The following is a 19,258-nucleotide window of genomic DNA, read 5'->3' as shown; positions in this document are numbered from 1 at the left end:
AGATGCTAATCTATGCCTCTCTTATTTGAACCATGTTTAAATTCTGATTTCACTAACGTGTGGCATTTTTGTCACTATGGGTGCGCCCCCCCCTTTTTTTTGTCTTCTCCAGATCACCCTTCACTAGGCACCTGTAATTGTTCTCCATAGGTTGTGATGTGGGTCATTCAGTCACTCAGAATACAGAGGCGTAGCAGAATTACCTACCTTCAGAGGAGGCTGCCTGTTGCAATGCTGTATGAGTGTCTGCTCTGGGCACCCCCCCCCCCCAATCCAATCACTCAGATGTGCCCAGATTAGTAATTCATGCGGGAACTCAGAGAGGGCTTCCCTAAGGGTTGGCAGCTCTATAAGTCCTTTAATAGTGAACCTGCGCGACTGAGCTCCCAACAAAAGAGGGGAAAGGATCTAAAGAAACCAGAAGCCAAATCCACACAGTCTGCTTAAAAGTTAAGTCTGTGGATGATGCTTGTAATATTTGGATGCCAGTTCAATACCTGCCCTTAAAAAAAAGAGAAAAGGAAACACGAGGCGAGAGAGGCTACTTGCCTTTCCTCTAGCCAAATTCTCAATGAGTGTGTTGCAAGGAAATGAAAGAGAATCACTTCCTCAAAGGTCTCGTAGATTGCCATGAAAGTTGGGGTCACGGAGGAAGAGGAAAGCAGAAGTCATTATGCTGGTATGAATGTTTTTACTTAACCTGTCTTTGCTGCTGCTTCCAATCTCTTTACAGAATGTCCGAGTGATTTAAATGGAAACCAGGAATTAGACAAGCTCAAATCAGTTTCAAAGTGCTACACTCACATAGAAACTTCCTCCAATTCAGCAGACATTGACAAAATGACAAATGGAGAAACCTCATCCTTCTGGCAGTCTGACGGGAGTGCTCGGTCACACTGGATACGGTAAGTGACAGGCTGAATTTCATTATTAACAAGGCTTCTGGGATTTCCAGAGCAGAACGTTCCTCTTCTTTGTTTGACTTGGATGGAAACTGGTTAACATAAGACTCTCAAGCATGTAGAAGAGAGGTATTGTGGTTCTGCCCAGATGTTGGACTCCAACCACTATCCCTGGCTTGGACTTAATTCTGAGCCTAGGAACTGTGGTTTGTTTCATTTACTCATAAAATTCCTTAGCTGCCCTTCACCATAAGGTCCCCAGGATGGGTTACAACTATCTAAACATATGGTTATAAAAGCAAGTAAAACCATTTCAACCAAAACAGAAGCTTCTCTTGAACAGAAGGGGTGGGTCCCATAAAACAAAATACCTTAACTGTCAAAAGCTAGATTGCTCCCACTAGGGTTACGGCATGGATAAACAACAGTGATGTGAAAGACTTTCTGCAGGAGGTTTTTCTACCACTATGTTTTCCTATGGTTCTTCCTCCTGTTTACTTATTTTTATAACAATATTTCTGTACCGCTAATACATAAAGAAAATATCAAAGTGTTTCACAACAAGTACACATGAAACCATACAATAAAAACCATATTGAAAAGTTAAAATCAGATAACTATTGTGGAAAGATATATTCTTAATTGCCTGCTGTCAGGGCTTGAGTGTGGCTACTCTTGAGTAAAGATGCCATGTCTTTAACAGGTTTATTGTGCATAGTATTTGCAGTGCAGAGACGCCAAGAAACATGACCTAGTCACCCGCAGAATCCGGGAGTGGATGTTTCCTGTTACGTGACCAGCATAAGAGCTTGGGCACCCCGAAACGCCGCCTCCCCTCCTTACGCTTAGTACCGTGCCTTAATTGGGGTGACGGAAGTGGCTGCCCCGTCCCCTCAGCCTGTTGGCAGGGGCGGTGCAAGGGCTCTGTAGCATCGCTGAGCCCTCTCTCCTCCATCCCCCTAACTCCCCCCCCACCTGACCAGCTGCTGCTGCTCTCACTGGGCACTGTGCTGGTCAGCAGGAGAGGTGGAGGCTCCCTGACACCTGCATAAGCTTGAAGGAATAAAAAAGTTTTCAGCAGGCATTTAAAAGTTGAAACAGATGGTGTCTGCTGAATCTTTAGTGACAGAGGTTTCGACAGAGCTGGGCAGATTACACGAAAGGCTTGGTTCCTTGTTGTTCTCAAATGAGCCTTGCCAACTTGGGGAATGACCAATGACAGTCATGCAGATGATCTCAGTGACCAACCTGGGATATTATTAAGCTTATGGCAGTTCCTGAAGTACCCTGGGCCGAAGATGCTAAGGGCTTTCTAAATTAAGACATGATCCTGGCCTGATAATAGATGGACAGCCAGTGTAAACTTGCTTGTGATTTTAACTGTTGATAAAGTTTTTAATGTGCTGCTTGTTTTATTATTAGATTTAGGGCAGGGGTCAGCAAACTTTTTCAGCAGGGGGCCAGTCCACTGTCCCTCAGACCTTGTGGGGGGGGCAGACTATATTTTAAAAAATAAATGAACGAATTCCTATGCCCCACAAATAACCCAGAGATGCATTTTAAATAAAAGGACACATTCTACTCATATAAAAACACCAGGCAGGCCCCAAAAATAACCCAGAGATGCATTTTAAATAAAAGGGCACATTCTACTCATGTAAAAACATGCTTATTGCTGGACCGCCCGCGGGCCAGATTTAGAAGGCGATTGGGCCGCATCCAGCCCCCGGGCCTTAGATTGGGGACCCCTGGTTTAGGGTGATTCAAGCGAAGTTCTGCCCAGAAGACCTAATAGGCATGACTAATGCTGGATGCAAGCCTTTGCCTTTAATTCTCTCATGATTTCTGTTTTAATTGTAAGCTGCCTTGGGTTTGATCTTTATCATGGACTGGTGCGATATGTATGGCCCAATGGATACATAAGCATGGCATCCTTTTATAAATGTGTTCTTTACTGAATAAGTGCAAGTCGGGCAAGCTCAAGTTGGCGTAAGGCACCACAAAATCTCCTGTTCTCACCCCCCACATTCCCAATGAAATCTCTTTGCCTTCCAGTTTAAAGATGAAACCGGACGTCATTCTGAGGCACCTCTCGATTGCAGTCGCAGCCAACGACCAGAGTTACATGCCGCAGCAGGTTACGGTAGCTGTTGGAAGGACCGCCAGCAATCTCCAGGAGGTCCGCGATGTTCACATTCCCAGCAATGTTACCGGATATGTGACATTGTTGGAAAACGCTAACATTAGTCAGATGTGTGAGTCAATAACAATACAATTGGTGTTTCTTCTCTCTCTCTCTCTCTTTTTAAATAAAACAAAATATATTTTAACTGAATGGCTTGAAAGGTAAAAGGGGGGCGGGGGAAGCAGTTCTTTGGGTTGGGAAGTTTGGGTTACCCAGGTCAACCCAAAGTGACTTACAATCAGCCCACCAAACAGACAAGAAACCCCACATAGACACTTTTGCCTACATCTCTAGATGTTGAGCTCTCAATATTTGTGGATGCCCATGCTCAGAGACAGTTTTCATGTGTTCTGGGGCCAAGCCTTTGAATCTGAGTGCAGGTTCTAGGGTTCAGCTAGAAAAATTATTTAAAAGAGTGTTGGAGTTCAGATTGATAGGTTTTAATGCCCCAAGTGTGTATATAACTGTGCCACTAGAAAGGTGAAGCTTAATACTTGGAAACCACTGAAATCGGATGTCTTGTGAACATCACTCTTCAGGCAAGATTCAGTGTCTGTATTATCCTAATTCCCATGCAAACCCGTGAATGCCATGGCTGGCTTAAAATGCACAATGCACCTCAGCAAGTTACCTATGGTTCTCTCGGACATTTTGACAGCCCCCCCCCCCCAATTATTGTGGTTTGCATGATTGCAGGTTTGTTCATTATCTAGAATTGAATTTGGAATTCTGACTTGCTCAGGGAATAGGAGAGTTGTTGTTTTTAAAGCACATTAAAGCCAGAACTACCCTCGTATATAATACAGATCACACACTTAAGCTAGTTGAGTGTCAATCTGTTTTAATTACTGATTTAATACAATGGTATCCTGCCTCTCCTTGAAGGAGATCAAGATGGTGTGCATCCCTCTTTCCCCATTTTATCCTTGCAACGACCCTGTGAGGTAGACTGGGCAAAGAGCCGTGACTGGCCCAAGATCGCCCAGTGAGCTTCATGGCCGGGTGGCAATTTGAAGCCTTTTCTCTCCCAGGTCCTAGTCCAGCACTCAAAACCACTACATCACACTGGCTACCATTTTGGAAGAGAATTTGGGAGAGAAATGTTGCCACCTAAAAATAGGAGTGGCTTCTGGATATTCGTGGGACTCCCTAATACAGAGGTTTGTAAGTTTTTTGGGGGGGAGAAGAAAAAAGAAAAGAAACGTGGCCTGATCCACGGACTTTTGAAGTGCCAGGATAAACAACATGGATAATTACACGCCAGCATTGTGCAATAGGGCAGGGGGCGGGGAGGAAAATGGAGAGAGTAGAGAGATGTGCCCTAGCATCTGTTCCGAAAGACCGTTCGAGTTCCGAAACGTTAAAAAACCGAGGCGCAAAGGGTTGGCTGCAAATGCAGTTGAGCAAATTGAAAAACTCGCAGCAGAGGCTGTTCAACTTCCAAGGCATGTTTGAAAATGGAAGCATTTACTTTCAGGTTCTGAAATGTTAGACAACGGAGATGTTCAAAAACCGAGGTACCACTGTAGTTAAAAGATAAACTGGTTTGATGCATCAGATGAAGACTAGGATTAAATGAAAAATAAGACCTCTATGGGGAGATTTAGACATAAGGATTCCCCTCCTGTCTGTTTTGTTTTTGTTTTGGTAAATAATTTTTATTTCATTTTACAATGTTTATAAAACCGAGACAACAACAGATGAAAAACAAAATACCCAGATAGGCACATAGAATAAGTACAGATACATATGGGTTAAGTAACAAAGTCATGAAAGAAAAAAAGAGAGAATAAAAGTTGCCTTCACATAGAAGAAAGAATATTTGTGTTAATTGATTTTCACATATAGTTCTAGATTTGCCAGGCACGTGATGAGGGTTGTTTTTGAAAATAATGCTTGTGCTGTATATGTAATAAAGGGATGCCAAATCTTATTTAAAATATGTGGAAGTGCTAGACCTAGTTGAAATCTCAAATTATGCATAACCGCATGTCTGTTTTGACTCTGAATCTGGTATACGATTCCCAGCCAATAATTTAAGCTTTCCTGCCACTAGGTCCGCCTTCATTTTTGTGGCTTGGCAGTTAGCTATGCTTGTTTTACAGCTGCCCTGCTCTGGAGAACCCGAAAGACGGTGCAGGAAGTTTTCAGGCCTGGCACAGGAAGCTTGTTTGTGTCATTCTCTGCTCCCCAGTAAATAAACTTGTTTTGGCAGCAACATCCTTCATGATGGGCCTTCTTCCCCTCACTTGATATTTTCCTTTAATAGCTTGTAGAATCTACCGATTACCTAGACCTAGGAGTTTATTGATTCATGCTTATTGTACTCTGAATAGCAGTCATGTTCTAGACTGCAGGAGAAAATGCTTTTGGAATATAGCTCAAAGGGGTTGAGGTGGTAATGTACAGCAAAGGATGTTCTGCTACACATACGTATAGCATGTTTTGTGCTGTTAGCTGTTCTTAAACGTTATTGGACAATCAGCAGCTTCACTTTGAGTTGTAGAACTTCATTTTTTTAAAATTGGCCCATGGCTGGAAGAAATTATTTGTTTGATGCTTTTGACAGATGTACAGATAAATATCAAGCGTTGCCTTAGCGATGGGTGCGACACCAGAATCCACGGGCTCAGGGCTATTGGCTACCAAAGAGTGAAGAAGGGGGGTGTCTCGGTCTGCGATGCTTCGGCGATCTGGTACTGGTCCCTTTTGACCTCTCTGATTACGGCGTCCATGGACACCAACCCTGCGATAGTTCATGCCATCCTGCAAAATACTCAGTGAGTTTTTGTTCTCCTTCCTTTTTCTGCTTAGCTACATTACCATCTGCATTTTTCCTTCTTATGAGTGTACACCAATGCTTATATCTGGTCAGGAGTTGCTTTTTCAAGGTCTTAACATATTATTATTATTATTATTATTATTATTATTATTATTATTATTATTATTATTTAAATTCACTGCCCACCCTTCACTAGCATGCCCTAGGGTGGGTTAAATTCAGAATTAAAAAGGGCTAAACTACTACATTCACAAAAATAAGGGCGGCGGGGGGAGGGGACACACCAAATCAACCTTTCATGTTACAGGGTTGTATCCAACTATGCTTAACTCAGAGTAGACTTAATTTCAGTGGATGGACCCAAGTTAGTCATGTTCATTATTTTCAGTGGGTCTACTCTGAGTTGGGCTAGCATTGGATACAACTCATAGTCCGTGTTTCTGCCTTGGTGGAGGGGATGGGTTTTGTTACTTTTTTAAAAAAATAAACCCCTCCATTTTGATGTACAGTCATAGCTCGTGTTGTGTTAGGTTCATGTTGCGTCTTTTCGGTTTGTGAACGCGGCAAACCCAGAAGTGTATACTTCTGGGTTTCGCCGCACGCGCAGAAGTATTCTGTGCATTTCGCACATGCGCAGAAGTGCTCTATAACTGGAGTTTGTAACTGGAGGTACCACTGTCTTTTTGTGTGTAGGAGTCTCCTATGCACAGCTTTAGAAACAGCAGCTTAAAAGTTGTTGTAAAACTAGGTACATATTCCCCCCCCCCCAACTCCCATTTCCTATTAGTCTCGGGAGCAAAGGGTGTGATTCACTGTTTTTCCACCGTTCTCCCTTGGAGTAGGGTAAAAGGCTGCAGGCTACCTTAGGATAAGACCAGAATACTTCAAACAAACATACACACAGAGAGAACGCACCTATGTGTGGATTTTAATTGTACGCTGCTTTGGAAACTGTTCTTCGCTGCAAAGAGGAGTGTAATAGTTTTTACCTATCCCCTCCATCTTTCTATCTCTGTCTGGGAGAGGGAGGGAGGGAGCCTTCTAGATTTTCCACAGGCAAAGCTCTGACAAGGGCAGGACTATTAAGGCATAGTCATTAATTTTATTTATATGTTTAGAATTTTGCATTGCTTTTCCTCTATTCAAGAGCCGATAACAACAGTGGACAAACAATTGCTTTAAAAGGGAAACATGTAACTGAACCGTGTAGAGGCGTAGCTGGGCCGCTCACATTGGCATCTTGTTCTCCATGATGTGCTGTGTTGCAACCTTGTCCACACTGGACTTCCAGCAGCACTTCCTGCTTGCCATTGTTTCTAATGGGATGCTCTCTTCCCTTTTCTTTCTCCAGGAAGGCCCTGCAGCACATGCCGCCACTTTCTTTGTCACCAGGCTCCATAGACTTCTCAAGCTTCCTATCTCCCAACGTTTTGGAAGAAGTGGACAGTTTTCTTCTGGGAATTACCAGGTGCGGTCATAATAGAGCATAAATACAGCAAATAAGTGGTACACCAGGAGCAAATATCCATTCTTCAGCCTCATTTCCTTCTGGACGCTTGCATGCTAGTGGTGGGTGGGGTTAGAGGCAAAAGTGGGCGGAGCAACCCATGCACATTTTAGCCATGGCGTCTCCGCTCACTTGTCCGCATGTCACATAGGACTGCCAAGCTCATGCTTAAACAAAAATCAAGTCCGTGTTAAATCCCTAGACTAGAGCAGGGGTGTCAAACTCAAATTCATCGGGGGCCGCATCAGCAGTTTGGTCACCCTCAAAGGGCCGGTTGTATCTGTAGGACTGTGTGTCCACTCTTTATTATCATGAATTATTGTCACTGCATTCAATTATTACTGTTTTTTGTAATAATGTAAGTAATAACTAGCTCTGAAAGCAGAAACATAGTCAGAATAATGGCAAGTAGATATTCAAATGTACAATTATTGTACAATTTATTGAAAAATGATTTTTGGTAACTGCACTGGGTGGTGGAGGCTCGCTAGGGTTTCATGCAGGAGCTTTGCAGAGCTACTGGTACCTGGAGATGCTGGGGTCCTTCTGCATGCAGGACAGATGTTCTGCCAGTGAGCCACCACCCTTCACCAAAGGGACTGGCTGAGGTTGACTCACTGGAGCTGCTCTCCTGGTTCCAGGGTTTAAGGGCCAGAAGTATAAAGCAGCATCCTATGTTTCTGAGGAGAGGGAGAGGGAGGGGAGGGAGGGAGGGAGGGAGGAAGAAAAGAGGGAGTGGGAGGGAGAGAGGAAGGAAGGAAAGAGGGGAGAGAAAGAAGAGTAGGAAAGAAGGAAGAGAATAAAGAAGGAAGGAAAAAGAAAGAGGGAGAGAAGACAGAAAGGGAGAAAGAAGGAAGGAAGTAGAGAGAGAAAGAAAGAATTAGAACGAGAGAGAGGAAGGAAGGAAGGGAAGGGGGGGTCGCCGCCTTGATTCAGCGCCAGAAAAGAGCGCGAAGGGACCCAGGGGCAAAAAGCATTTCCCGTGCAGCATGAGGCAGCGGGTGTCCATTTTAGGAGACGTGCGTAAAGCCTCAGAGTTGCACGTTCATGAGGCTGAGCCGCTGCTGAGCTCACGTTCATGAGGCTGAGCCGCGGCAGGAGGAGGAGGAGGTGGAGGTGAGGCAAGAGGAGGAGGAGGCTTGCCGGGTCGGTGCCCAGCAGCGCCGTACGGAGAGTCCTGAGCCTCTGGGACGCAGCAGTGCTCTGTAGCACTTTGAATCCTCCTCCTCCTCCACGCGGCGCTGCTGGGTGCTTTGTCTGTGCTTCAGCAGTAGCAGCAGCAGCAGCAGCTGTTTCCAGGCGCCGAGCTGTGGCAGGAGGAGGAGGATTCAAAGTGCTACAGAGCACTGCTGCGTCGCAGAGGCTCGGGACTCTCCGTGCGGCGCTGCTGGGCGCTGACCTGGCAAGCTGCCGCCTCCTTCTCCTGCTGTGGCTTGGGGCGCTCCACGCAGTGCTGCTCCGGCCGCCTTTCTACCCCCCCTCAGGCCCCAGCTGTTTGTCGGCGCTTTGTCGGCTGGGTCCCGCTGGCTGGGGCGCTTGGCGGGCCACATGACAAGGTCTGGCGGGCCGGATTTGGCCCCCGGGCCTTGTGTTTGACACCCGTGCTCTAGAGCATGGATGAGGAACTTTGGCCAGCCTGAGGGCCACATTGCCTTCTGGGGGCCACACCCCAGTGGTGGGCAGGACTAGAGGCAAAAGAGTGCAAAACAACAAATGTAAATTTTACTTCTGTAGGCTGGTTTCTATACACACTGGCACACCCCTCTCCACCCTTCATCCTTACAAGCAAGAGGCATTGTCACAATTCAAACACACATTCTAGCCAGGCAAAATCACTGGGCTGGTGGGAGGTGTGGTGGGCATGACCTGGAGAGAGTCCCAAGGGCCAGATGGAGAGGCTTGAAGGGCCACATTAACCCCCCAGGGCCTAGTTTCCCCCACCGCATTGTGACGCAATGGAAACTGCAGCTTTTTAGTTCAGACAAGAAAGCACAGGAGTAAGGGGAAACATTTTAGAAGCTGATACAATTCTGAGGAGTCTGGGAATTTTCCCTCCAGTCTCCTTATGTAACTTGTGCTTCCTCCATATCCTGCATTACAGCATGTTGTGGTGGTTAGAAAACAATAGCCCAAGCCTACTTGTCTAATCCCTGTTTTCCTTCCATTTCTTCCCAGTCGTTGTGCCTCCCCAGAAGTAGAGCTTACCCTGCTGGCATTTTCCCTGGCCAGGGGCAGCATTGGCAAAGTGCTGAGTTCGCTTTGCACGATCGCCGACCACCTGGAAACGCCTTACAAGGCTGCCTCACTCATCGTCTCCATGGCCACGGTCAGGCAAAACCTGCTGTACAAATATGGTAAATAATTGCTGGGGAATGTTCATATAGTTGTTTCTAAACCTATGCATGGCATTGAAAAAGTGGCTACAGAAAGGTTATAAATTCAAGACAGGTAAAAGAAGGTATTTCTTCACACAGCACATAGCTAAACTCGGGAACTCACTCCCACAAGAGGCGGGGATGGCCACCAACTTGGATGACTTTCAAAGAGAATTGGACAAATTCATAAAGAATAAGGCTGTCTATAACCACTAGCTATGTTAGCTATTTTCCACCTCATATGTTGGAGGCAGTAATGCTTCTGAATATTGACTGCTGGAAGCCCCAAGAGGGGAGAGGGCTCTTGTGTTCTGGTTCAGCTGGTAGGTTTCCCATAGGTAGCTGGTTGGCCACTGTGAGAACAGGATGCTGGACCATTGACCTGATCCAGCAGACGCTTCTTAGGCTTGGGTAGATACAGGTTTGGTAACTCTTTCAAACTTCTAGCAGTTGTCCTCTGCTTTTCTTTGAAGCTAAAAGAAACCAGAAACTAGGAATGTTTGCATCCTTGAACTGAAACATGGTGAAGATTTTGTGTTTTAAAAGAATCACCTTTGTGGGGTTATTGGTGCGTTCCTTCTTTAAACTGTGTTTAATTTATTCACAGAGGAGCACTATGTTCCCTAATCCCATCCTCAAATTGAAAAGTATAGGGTGAGTGGGCTGCTTCTCTGTGTTGTTGACAGACTTGTCTGTTGCTGTCTCCAGGAACCCCCCTGAGGCTGACGCTCCAGGCCTGTGATGTCAAAGGAAAGGAAGACAAATCAGGGCCTGAAAATCTCCTTATAGAGCCATGGACAGGGGACGGTAAGGGCTCGCGTTGATTCCAATCGTGTATTTCTTTCATTTTATCGTACCTTTTGTAGCTTACATAAGAAACTACTAGACAGTAACAATTTAAAACAAACTAACTTACACATAGCAGGAGATAACAGATAGTATAAAGCAGCCTGGCTGCAGGGAATTGGGCAGAAAAGCAGATGCACAGCAGCTGAAGGGGGAGCAGGGCAAAATGTTGTACACTCTAGGTCAGGCACCCCCAAACTGCGGCCCTCCAGATGTTTTGGCCTACAACTCCCATGATCCCTAGCTAACAGGACCAGTGGTTGGGGAAGATGGGAATTGTAGTCCAAAACATCTGGAGGGCCGAAGTTTGGGGGTGCCTGATCTAGGTGCAAGAATATAGAAAACTCTTACAACAAGTCATTTGCCAGTTGAATTTCTGATGGCGACGGGATTTACAACAGGGCGTCTTGCGAGAACAGACAGGCATGTGGTAGGACCTGTTCCTTTTTAGGCATCCCATGCCATTTGGGGCATTGATAGAGCCTGGAAATAAGCCGGAGGTCATTGCAGGAAGTTGAAAAGAGAAATCACCTGCTGCAAATCTCTGGGCCCAGTAAGCAATCTCACCATGGAGTTTTGAATGAGTGGAAGTAATCCAGTCTCAGTGAAATGTGCCCAACTGGCACACCGGGCAAAGGCATGGTATTGAGGGATAAAATTGGGTCCTGGAGCTCACTTAAAATCCTCAGTTGGATAGTGAAGCAGGTACACGCAGGTTCTGTGAGCCCGTTTGAAAACCTTCATTCAATGTGTGGCATGATGAATTGGTAGAGACAGGTATCAATGGGGATAGACCACCTCTAGTTCAGGCAGGGGGATGGTTGGGCAGCAAGGTGCTTCCAGACACATGCCTTGTTGTAACCAAACAGTGCCTCAGTGTTAGGCTGCCTCCCCTGGTTGGCCCAATCCAGAGCCCAAACATGCATCGTCCTGAACATTCTTAATAAATTTCAAGTCTTGCTGTTTTGTTCAAAGGTTTCCTTACTGAGACTGGAAAGAGACAGGCCAGTGTCATTCTTTCGACCGGAACTGAATCAGCCTTTCAGGTCACACAAATCAGAATAAAGGTAAGGGTGCTTCTGTTCAGCTTTCCGGGTAGTCTTGAATGAAATTGCTTTCTCTATACATGGTTAGAGCTTCATTCTTCTCCTAGGTACGGAGGGGAGCGATTGGGGCCAGGTGTGGGTTGGTGTTTGCTTACAACTCCGCTTCAGAGAAATTTCACGCGGAGGAACACTTCAAGAGATTCGAGAGCTATGACAGATGGAAGCTAGAAGATTTCCGGCACTTCTTAAAAGCCAGGTAAATGCAATCTATCAGCTGCCACCTGATTCTTTTAACTGAAGGTGCAAGTGGTTGAACCTGAATTTTTCTGTGTATACTCCGATATTGGTCTATTACCCTACCTTGAAACTCAAACTGCAGCAGCTTTCTTTGGCTTGATAATGCTCAGGATCTGAACCCACAATCCCAGTGGCCTTTTTCTTTTTTAATTCTTTTTATAAATTTTCCAAATTATTACAGATTAATTTAATTTAATACAATTTTGTTACACACACACACACACACACACACAGAGAGAGAGAGAGAGAGAGAGAGAGAGAGAGAGAGAGAGAGAGAGGGAGGGAGGGAGAGAGAGAGAGAGGTACCTCGGTTTCCGAATGTCTCTGTTGACGAATGTTTTGGAACTCAATTGCCAAAAACCAGGAAGTAAATGCTTCCATTTTCGAACACGCCTCGGAAGTTGAACTTCCAAGCTGGCTTTCTGTTTGAGTTTTCTGTGCGTTTTGAGGCTTTCGTATTGAGTTATCAGTTTTCGAATGTTTCGGAAGTCGAATGGTCTTCTGGAACGGATGGCATTTGAAAACCAAGGTACTACTGTATATATGTATGTTAAAAAATCAAATTAAACACTTGTAGGAGCAGCACTCCACGAGACGAACTGGGAGAGGAGGATCCCGTTGGCTGGTTTGAAATGGAAGAGGAATGGGATGAAATGGAAGTCAAAATGCAGCAGTGCAGAATTTCCAAGGTAAAACTTCATCCCAGTTCATCCAGTCATGACCATATAGCAAGGGTGGGGAGACCTTTTCCAGCCCTCGCAGGCCACACTCCCTCATGGCTTCTCTTCTGGTGGGCAGGGGGTGGAGCACATGCCATTATGTCTGACTGCATAATGGCAGTTGACTTCGGACACAAGGTGCATAGTCGCCAGGGTTGGCACTTTTAATTTAAAAAAGAATGATTTGGTCATGATGCCCCTTTCCCGTTTTCAGTATCTGATGGTGAAGTTCTTGTGCACAAGGCAAGACAAAGCCGAGAGGCTCGGGGTGCAAGGCTTGAGCGTCTTCGGCTACCTCCGGTCCATGTCGGCCGAGCCCAACAGAAGCAAGTGCTGCCTGGAGTGCGGCAAGCCCAGCGGTGACGTCGTTTGTGGGATGACACTCCTGCTGAAGACTCTGTGCTTCATCCAGCAGCTTGCGCAGGATTTGGTAGGTTTTACACTGCCTGCTGCTGCCTCTTCTCTCCTTGGTCTGGACCGTATTCTAAAGGCTAAATTAGGTTATTCTCTAGGGCAAGCGTGGTCAGCGGTGCTCATATAGATGTCTTCCTTGATGCCTGCAGGCAGTCTCCTTCCCCCACCAGATATGTGAAAAGCTAGGAAAACATGGACAACATTTGGGAATCTCCTCTCAAAGCATTTCCAATTCCCCCCCAGGCCCTCAAATTTCTATTCCCTCACTCTGAAATTAGGCTTGAGAGAAGCATTCTCTCATAGCCAATAGAATAGGTGTGTGTCCACACATGCTGGCCGCAACAGTCTCTCCAAGTTGCACTTGTGCTTGTTTGCCTCCCAAAATTGGGGATCTTTAGTGCATCAGAAAGATATCTGATGCAAACTGAAAATTACCCTGCCCCCCCCGAAAGCTTTCCAGTGCAGATTTTTTTGGGGGGGAAATTCACATCGTTGTTCCTTATCCTCCATGAATTTATTTCTTTTTCCAGCTTTAAAAAATATATATTTTTTTATTTCTAGGTTCAGAAGAAGGCAAGCGGACTGCGCTACAGGTCATACCTTGACTTTGCGGGCCTGGATTTAAAGCTTTTCTGGAATTTCTATAGTAAACTTCACCAAAAGTAAGTCCTCCCATCATTTACAACTAGTTGGAAATAAATGAAGCTGGCTGAATGCTGAGAGTCATTGGTGCTGTGGCGTGTATTGGTGATGGGCAGAAGCTTCGGTCATTGTCTGCCTGTGTGGCTTGTACAACCAAACTCATTATTCCAGGCCCTAGTGCTTAGCATTAGGTCTCACCAGATGCATCCATATAGACACTAGCAGGCTTATTGCTAGTTATGGTGAAGGAACAGAGTAATAGAGAGTAACAAGTTACCAACAGACTCAATACTGCTGTTAAATAGAAGCGTGGTATGTACTGTAGTTTACTTACTGTACACGTGTACTGATATGAGTCTTACGGAAACTGGCCAGTTCTGGGCACCACAGCTGGAATGTGTGCAGAGGAAGGAAGACCAAGATGATAAAGGGTCTGAAAATTTGGCCTTATGTGGAACAGTTGAGGGAGTTGTTTAGCCTGGAGAATTGGGGACTTGATGTGAGAGCCATTGTTAAATACCTGAGAGGCTTTCACATGGAAGATGGAGCCAGCTTGTTTCTCCTGCTTCTCCAGAAGGGAAGACCCAAACCAATGGATTCAAATGACAAGGAAGGGGATTCCAACTAAACATTTGGAAGAACTTTCCTAGAATCGTAGAATTGTGGAGCTGGAAGGAACTTCCTTGACAGTAAGAGCTGCTCGACAGAAGGTGGCACACTCTCTGTCATTGTAGGTTTTTAAGCAGAGGTTGGGTGGTCACCTGTCTGGGATTCTTTAGCTGTGGCTCCTGCATAGCAGATGCTTGGACTAAATGGCCCTTGGGGTCCCTTCCAACTTTGCAGTTCTATGATTCCATGTATTGAGTGCAGGTCGGGAGCCTTCTGGTAGTCGTCTTCCATCATTGGATTTAGTGACAGCACCTTCTGGAGGCATTTGACTCTCTTAGCAATGCAATATGGAGGCATTTGTTCAGCTTTAAACATCTTGATGGGCTCTTGGGAGAAGCTGTCCACAAATACCTGGAGGGCTAGTGAGAGTGCAAGCCGTGACTTCGCTGTCTGGGGCTGGTGGGTGTTGTTCAAAACATCTGAGACATGTCCACCCCAGCCCAACTGATGAAGTTTAATGTAGAGCTTGCTTCTACCTATTTTGCTCCCGCATTGAAACCCACTCTTAGGATGGGATGAAAATCACATTACTTTGCCTGCCTCCAATTGGTCCTTCATGACAATGTTGCACACGTGGTTATGAATGGATTTTTATTACATCAGGTTGTGACTTTTCCTTCCACCGTAGCTCAAGAGAAGAATGCATTGATGCCCAAGCCATGTTGCTGCGGCTTCTCCAGAGCTGCTTTTCAGTGCTCACATCGGATAGCAAAGCTGCGAAGACTCAGGAAGCTGCTCAGAGCAAAACGTCTGACAGCGCAGAAGCAGCAGAGGAACTCTACAAGCATCTGTGTGAAGGTGATCGCCTCACTTTAACCCCCCACCCCACCCCATTGCCTCAAAACCCATATTTTCCATTAATAAGGGAGGGGGGGTAGCATAGCCTGGTGGTAAAGCCCAGCCACTGTAAAGCGCTGGGAGGCATTGGAATTTAATGCCAAAGCTTGGGAATGCAGGTAAGGAAATGAGGTTCAGGTGTGCTCTTACTTAAGCATAAACCTCTCTTTGCATTTTTATTTTTTTTACGAGCAGTTGTAGACAGCGACAGTGAGTCCCCATCACTGAAGACCTTGAAGCAGGAAGTGAATAACACATTGCTGAATGGAGCAGCCATCTTTTTCCCCCACAGACACACCCGGCGGGAGCAGCTTTTTGCAATGTTGGTATGTTGTGGACATAGAAATCTTAGAACAGACCCTTAGCTTTTGCTTTCTCTCTGCAAAACCCCTGTGGGCCACCTCTAGCAAGCTGACTACATTTTTATCCTCCCCACCCTGCAAGGATCTTAGTACATCACCTCCCCCTTACTTTATATCCACACAACAATCTTGTGAGGTAGGTTAGGCCCAGAGTGCAGCACCGTCATTAAGAACTCTGTCATCTGCATAATCTGCTAAGAAGTAAGTCCTGCAGGGTTTAGTGGCACTTATTTCAGTGTTGTGGATATAACATTTGAACTCATGTCTTCTCAGTTTATGTCGAACTCTCTGATCACTTTCTGATACATGCTGCCACAAACCTTACCCCACCCTTAACATATTTTACATGTGAGCTTTTTTTTCTTTTTTTAAATCAAGCCTTTTCTTATTTCCAGAAAAACATAACAGAGCAGGAACACAAGGCATCTGTCCATCTTACTTTCAAATCCCTCTGTGCATATTTCAGGTAAGCAACTTTGGCTGCAATCTGATACGCGCTTACCTGGGAATAAGTCCCACTGAGTTCTTTAGAATCGATCAACGCTTCAGAGATGATTGTAAAGTAATAGACAAAAAAAGGCCTTAGAATTGAGACCAAATGGCATGGGAGAAATTGAGAATTTTGCCATTACAGTGGTACCTTGGTTTCCAAATGGCTTAGTGGTCGAACAAATTGGCTCCCAAACGCTGCAAACCCGGAAGTAAGTGTGCCGGTTTGCGAGCGTTTTTCAGAAGCCGAATGTCCGACGCGGCTTCCACTTGAGTGCAGGAAACTCCTGCAGCCTATCGGAAGCCGCGCCTTGGTTTTTCACAGTTTCAGGAGTCGGAATGGACTTCCATCATGGATTAAGTTCGAATACCAAGGTACCACTGTACTCATATTAGACAATAGAGTTATTTGATTTTAAGAAAACTAGCTTAATAGTTGCAGGATAGGGAAAAAAGAGACTGGTGATATCCAGTGTCATACTCAGAGGAGACTCACTGAAATCAGCGCTTATGTAACTGAAGTGAATTTATTTATTTTAGTACATCAACTCTGAATACCCCCCCCCCCCAATAGTTGCATTTTATTTTGAAAGTTCAAATTCCGCTGGTTAGAGTGTCAGATTATATGACCTGAGAGACCCAGGTTCAAATCCCCCATCTGGCCATGAAGCTCTCTGGGTGTGACCTTGGAGGACATTCCCTGCCTCTCAGCCCAGCCTACCTCACATGGTTTTTGTTGGGATTAAAGAGTGGAAGAACCATGTACACCCCCTTGAGCTTCTTTGGAAAAAAAAGGTGGGTTACAAATTGAACAAATGAATAATAAAACAATATAAGCAGTGTCCATCTTAAAGATCTGTTTCTCGAATAGTTTAGGAGAAACAAGTTGGTTTTACTAATAATGCAATGTTCCAGTTTTCTTTTTAAAGAAGGAGAGTGGAAGCAGTTAACTTAAGGGGCGCTAATTTGCAGTGGATCTGTAGTGAGGAGGAGTTAGCTGGTTACAACCCCGATATCTGCAACCATAAGGAGTGGGGGGTGGGGAAGTTACATCTGCTCTGCTTGAAGGTTGGGATATTGAAGCGGATGGATTCTGCAGTCTGGAATGGTTGCGTCTGGGGTGCCTTTAAGAGCCATGCTGTGAAAATGTCTGTTCTTTGGCAGTGACCAGGATCCAGGTGGGCTCCTCTTGTTGCCAGACAAAGGACCTTCTGCAGATGTTGATGTTGATAAAGTGCTTGCGGTGACAGAAACACTCCTGGCAGTGACATCGAGAGAGGTAGTGCTTCCGGTTGGTCTTTGGGGTAGTTCTTGCGCGTGGAACGGCTAAACTTTTATTTATCAGCAAAGTCCTCAGGACTGGATAAATTACGGGCAAGGGTCATAGCTGAGCGGTAGAGCACCTTCTTTGCCTGCAGAACGACCTAAGTTCAATCCCCAGCATCTCCAGGCAGAGTTGGGAATCTCCCTTGCTAGTCATTGTTGACAGTACTGAGTGAGATGGATCAATTTAGTATTAAGTCTATAAATAGGTGGCTTTGCATTAGCTGCACCTTGACACTTACAACCTAAACGGCTGTTAATGTTTCATTAAGATCATTCCTCACCTGTTAATTTATTATTTTTCTTATCTGGCACTCCCCACCCCACCCCCGGTCATATCCAGTGTCTTCCTTTTGGTTTCTACCTATTGTTGCAATACATCACTGCTGTTCTTTTTCTTTATAGACTGCCTTTCCCCAGCCATAACAGCTGCCAGGGGAGTTTGCTGAACACCCCACTTCCCCAGTTTGCAACAGTTTGGGCAAGCCCAAGTCTTAAAAGAAATCCAAAAACCAACAGGCAAAGACCTAGACAAATAATAGAAAAGCAGGATAATTAAAACAGTGTGTTAGAGAAGTGGGAAACCTTAGACCTGGGGACCAAAATGCACCCTTCTTCTCCCCCACCCCTGGCCACCAAGCCTCCCTATCTAGCCTTTGGGACACTTCCCAAGGCCCGCCACCCACCTTGAGTGTTTGTGCCTGGCTGAAATATTTCTTTGAACTCTGAGAATGCCTCTTGTTTGCCTGGATGGAGGATAGAGAGCATCAAGGATAGAGAGCTGTGTGTGTGTGTAAACCAGCCTACTGTGCAAATGTAAAAATGGTGTGAGTTGCTCTTGCCCATCACCGATGTATAGCCCCCAAAAGGCTGCCCAGCCTGCAAAAGCTTAGCCACCCTGTTTAAGTCGCTCAAGGCCAGCATTTCTGACATGAAACTTTTTGCATTCTGCAGTGTGAAATGTTGATGATGGGTGTTGCCCAGCAAGACACAGGTCCTGTGCTCTCGTCCTTATTCTGGTCTGTTCAGGGCAGCCTCCTTTCCTGGTGCTACTTGCAACTTAAGGGCAGTGATGCAGCACCCAAGAGCCTTGCCGTAGAAATCCTTACAAAATGTAAGTATCTGACCAGGAGCGGCCTCTTAACTTACCTTTTCTATAAAAAGTCCCAAACGTGCTGATGGGAATTGTACTTCAAAACACCTGGAGAGCAACACGTTGGGGGAAGGCTAATCCGCATAGTTTAGTAAGCCATCTTTTACTCTTTCCTGTCTAGATGTGCAGCAGTTCCTGCTGAGCGTTAGGACAATTTTAGAGTCGCTCCTGTCCCAACACAGTGGGAGAACGATAGTGGAAAAACTGAGCAACTCTGTATTTTCCATGGTAGCTCGCCAGCTGGTGAGTGAACTTATGAGGTGCTTATGACAGCTGTGGGTGGGTGTTTATTGATATATTTAAAAAAACCCTGTAATTCTAACAGGGCACCTTTCTTCCTTCCCCAGATGACCTTCCTGCAGGACTTCTGCACTTTAGACATTCCACATCGTACCCTCCTGCAGGATGTCAGCATTTTGACAAAGCTACTGAATGACCTGTCTGCAGAGCCAGGAGATGGCCCAAATAAGGTAGACTTGGGACAGGTGCTGATGCTTTCAGTGCACAATATTAACTCTGCTGTTAACCTCATTGAGTGCATTTTCTGTGTAAAGTAGGATAAGAAGGAAATGAAAATTGACTCTTCCTCTGTTAAATCATGCGAAAGATGGGTATTGACAAAGGGGCCCAAAGTTCGAATAATACAAACATTGCTGTAGAATCTGAGGCCTTTAAGTCCCGGCACATGCAGATACCATGCCAAGAAATAT

At 45.4% G+C, this 19,258-nt stretch overlaps 1 protein-coding gene across 2 annotated transcripts in view; it reads left to right on the top strand.

Annotated features, from left to right (window-relative positions):
- ZZEF1 (zinc finger ZZ-type and EF-hand domain containing 1) overlaps positions 1 to 19,258 on the top strand; it is an 83,596-nt gene that overhangs the window by 18,277 nt on the left and 46,061 nt on the right. For both annotated transcript variants that reach the window (XM_035138952.2, XM_035138951.2), the window contains exons 4-21: positions 734 to 905; positions 2,958 to 3,157; positions 5,657 to 5,867; positions 7,221 to 7,337; positions 9,552 to 9,730; positions 10,460 to 10,558; positions 11,573 to 11,664; positions 11,751 to 11,899; positions 12,518 to 12,629; positions 12,874 to 13,089; positions 13,635 to 13,735; positions 15,013 to 15,182; positions 15,417 to 15,547; positions 15,979 to 16,049; positions 17,237 to 17,351; positions 18,350 to 18,509; positions 18,670 to 18,791; positions 18,896 to 19,018. In XM_035138952.2, coding sequence (XP_034994843.1) covers positions 734 to 905; positions 2,958 to 3,157; positions 5,657 to 5,867; positions 7,221 to 7,337; positions 9,552 to 9,730; positions 10,460 to 10,558; positions 11,573 to 11,664; positions 11,751 to 11,899; positions 12,518 to 12,629; positions 12,874 to 13,089; positions 13,635 to 13,735; positions 15,013 to 15,182; positions 15,417 to 15,547; positions 15,979 to 16,049; positions 17,237 to 17,351; positions 18,350 to 18,509; positions 18,670 to 18,791; positions 18,896 to 19,018 — 2,540 coding nt within the window. The remainder of the gene's footprint in view (positions 1 to 733; positions 906 to 2,957; positions 3,158 to 5,656; positions 5,868 to 7,220; positions 7,338 to 9,551; positions 9,731 to 10,459; positions 10,559 to 11,572; positions 11,665 to 11,750; positions 11,900 to 12,517; positions 12,630 to 12,873; positions 13,090 to 13,634; positions 13,736 to 15,012; positions 15,183 to 15,416; positions 15,548 to 15,978; positions 16,050 to 17,236; positions 17,352 to 18,349; positions 18,510 to 18,669; positions 18,792 to 18,895; positions 19,019 to 19,258) is intronic.

This window comes from Zootoca vivipara, chromosome 15 (assembly GCF_963506605.1).
Source record: "Zootoca vivipara chromosome 15, rZooViv1.1, whole genome shotgun sequence".
NCBI classification, from domain to species: Eukaryota; Metazoa; Chordata; class Lepidosauria; order Squamata; family Lacertidae; genus Zootoca; species Zootoca vivipara.
The sequence above is the reverse complement of the archived record's forward strand: the minus strand, read 5'-3'. Positions and strand labels throughout refer to the sequence as shown.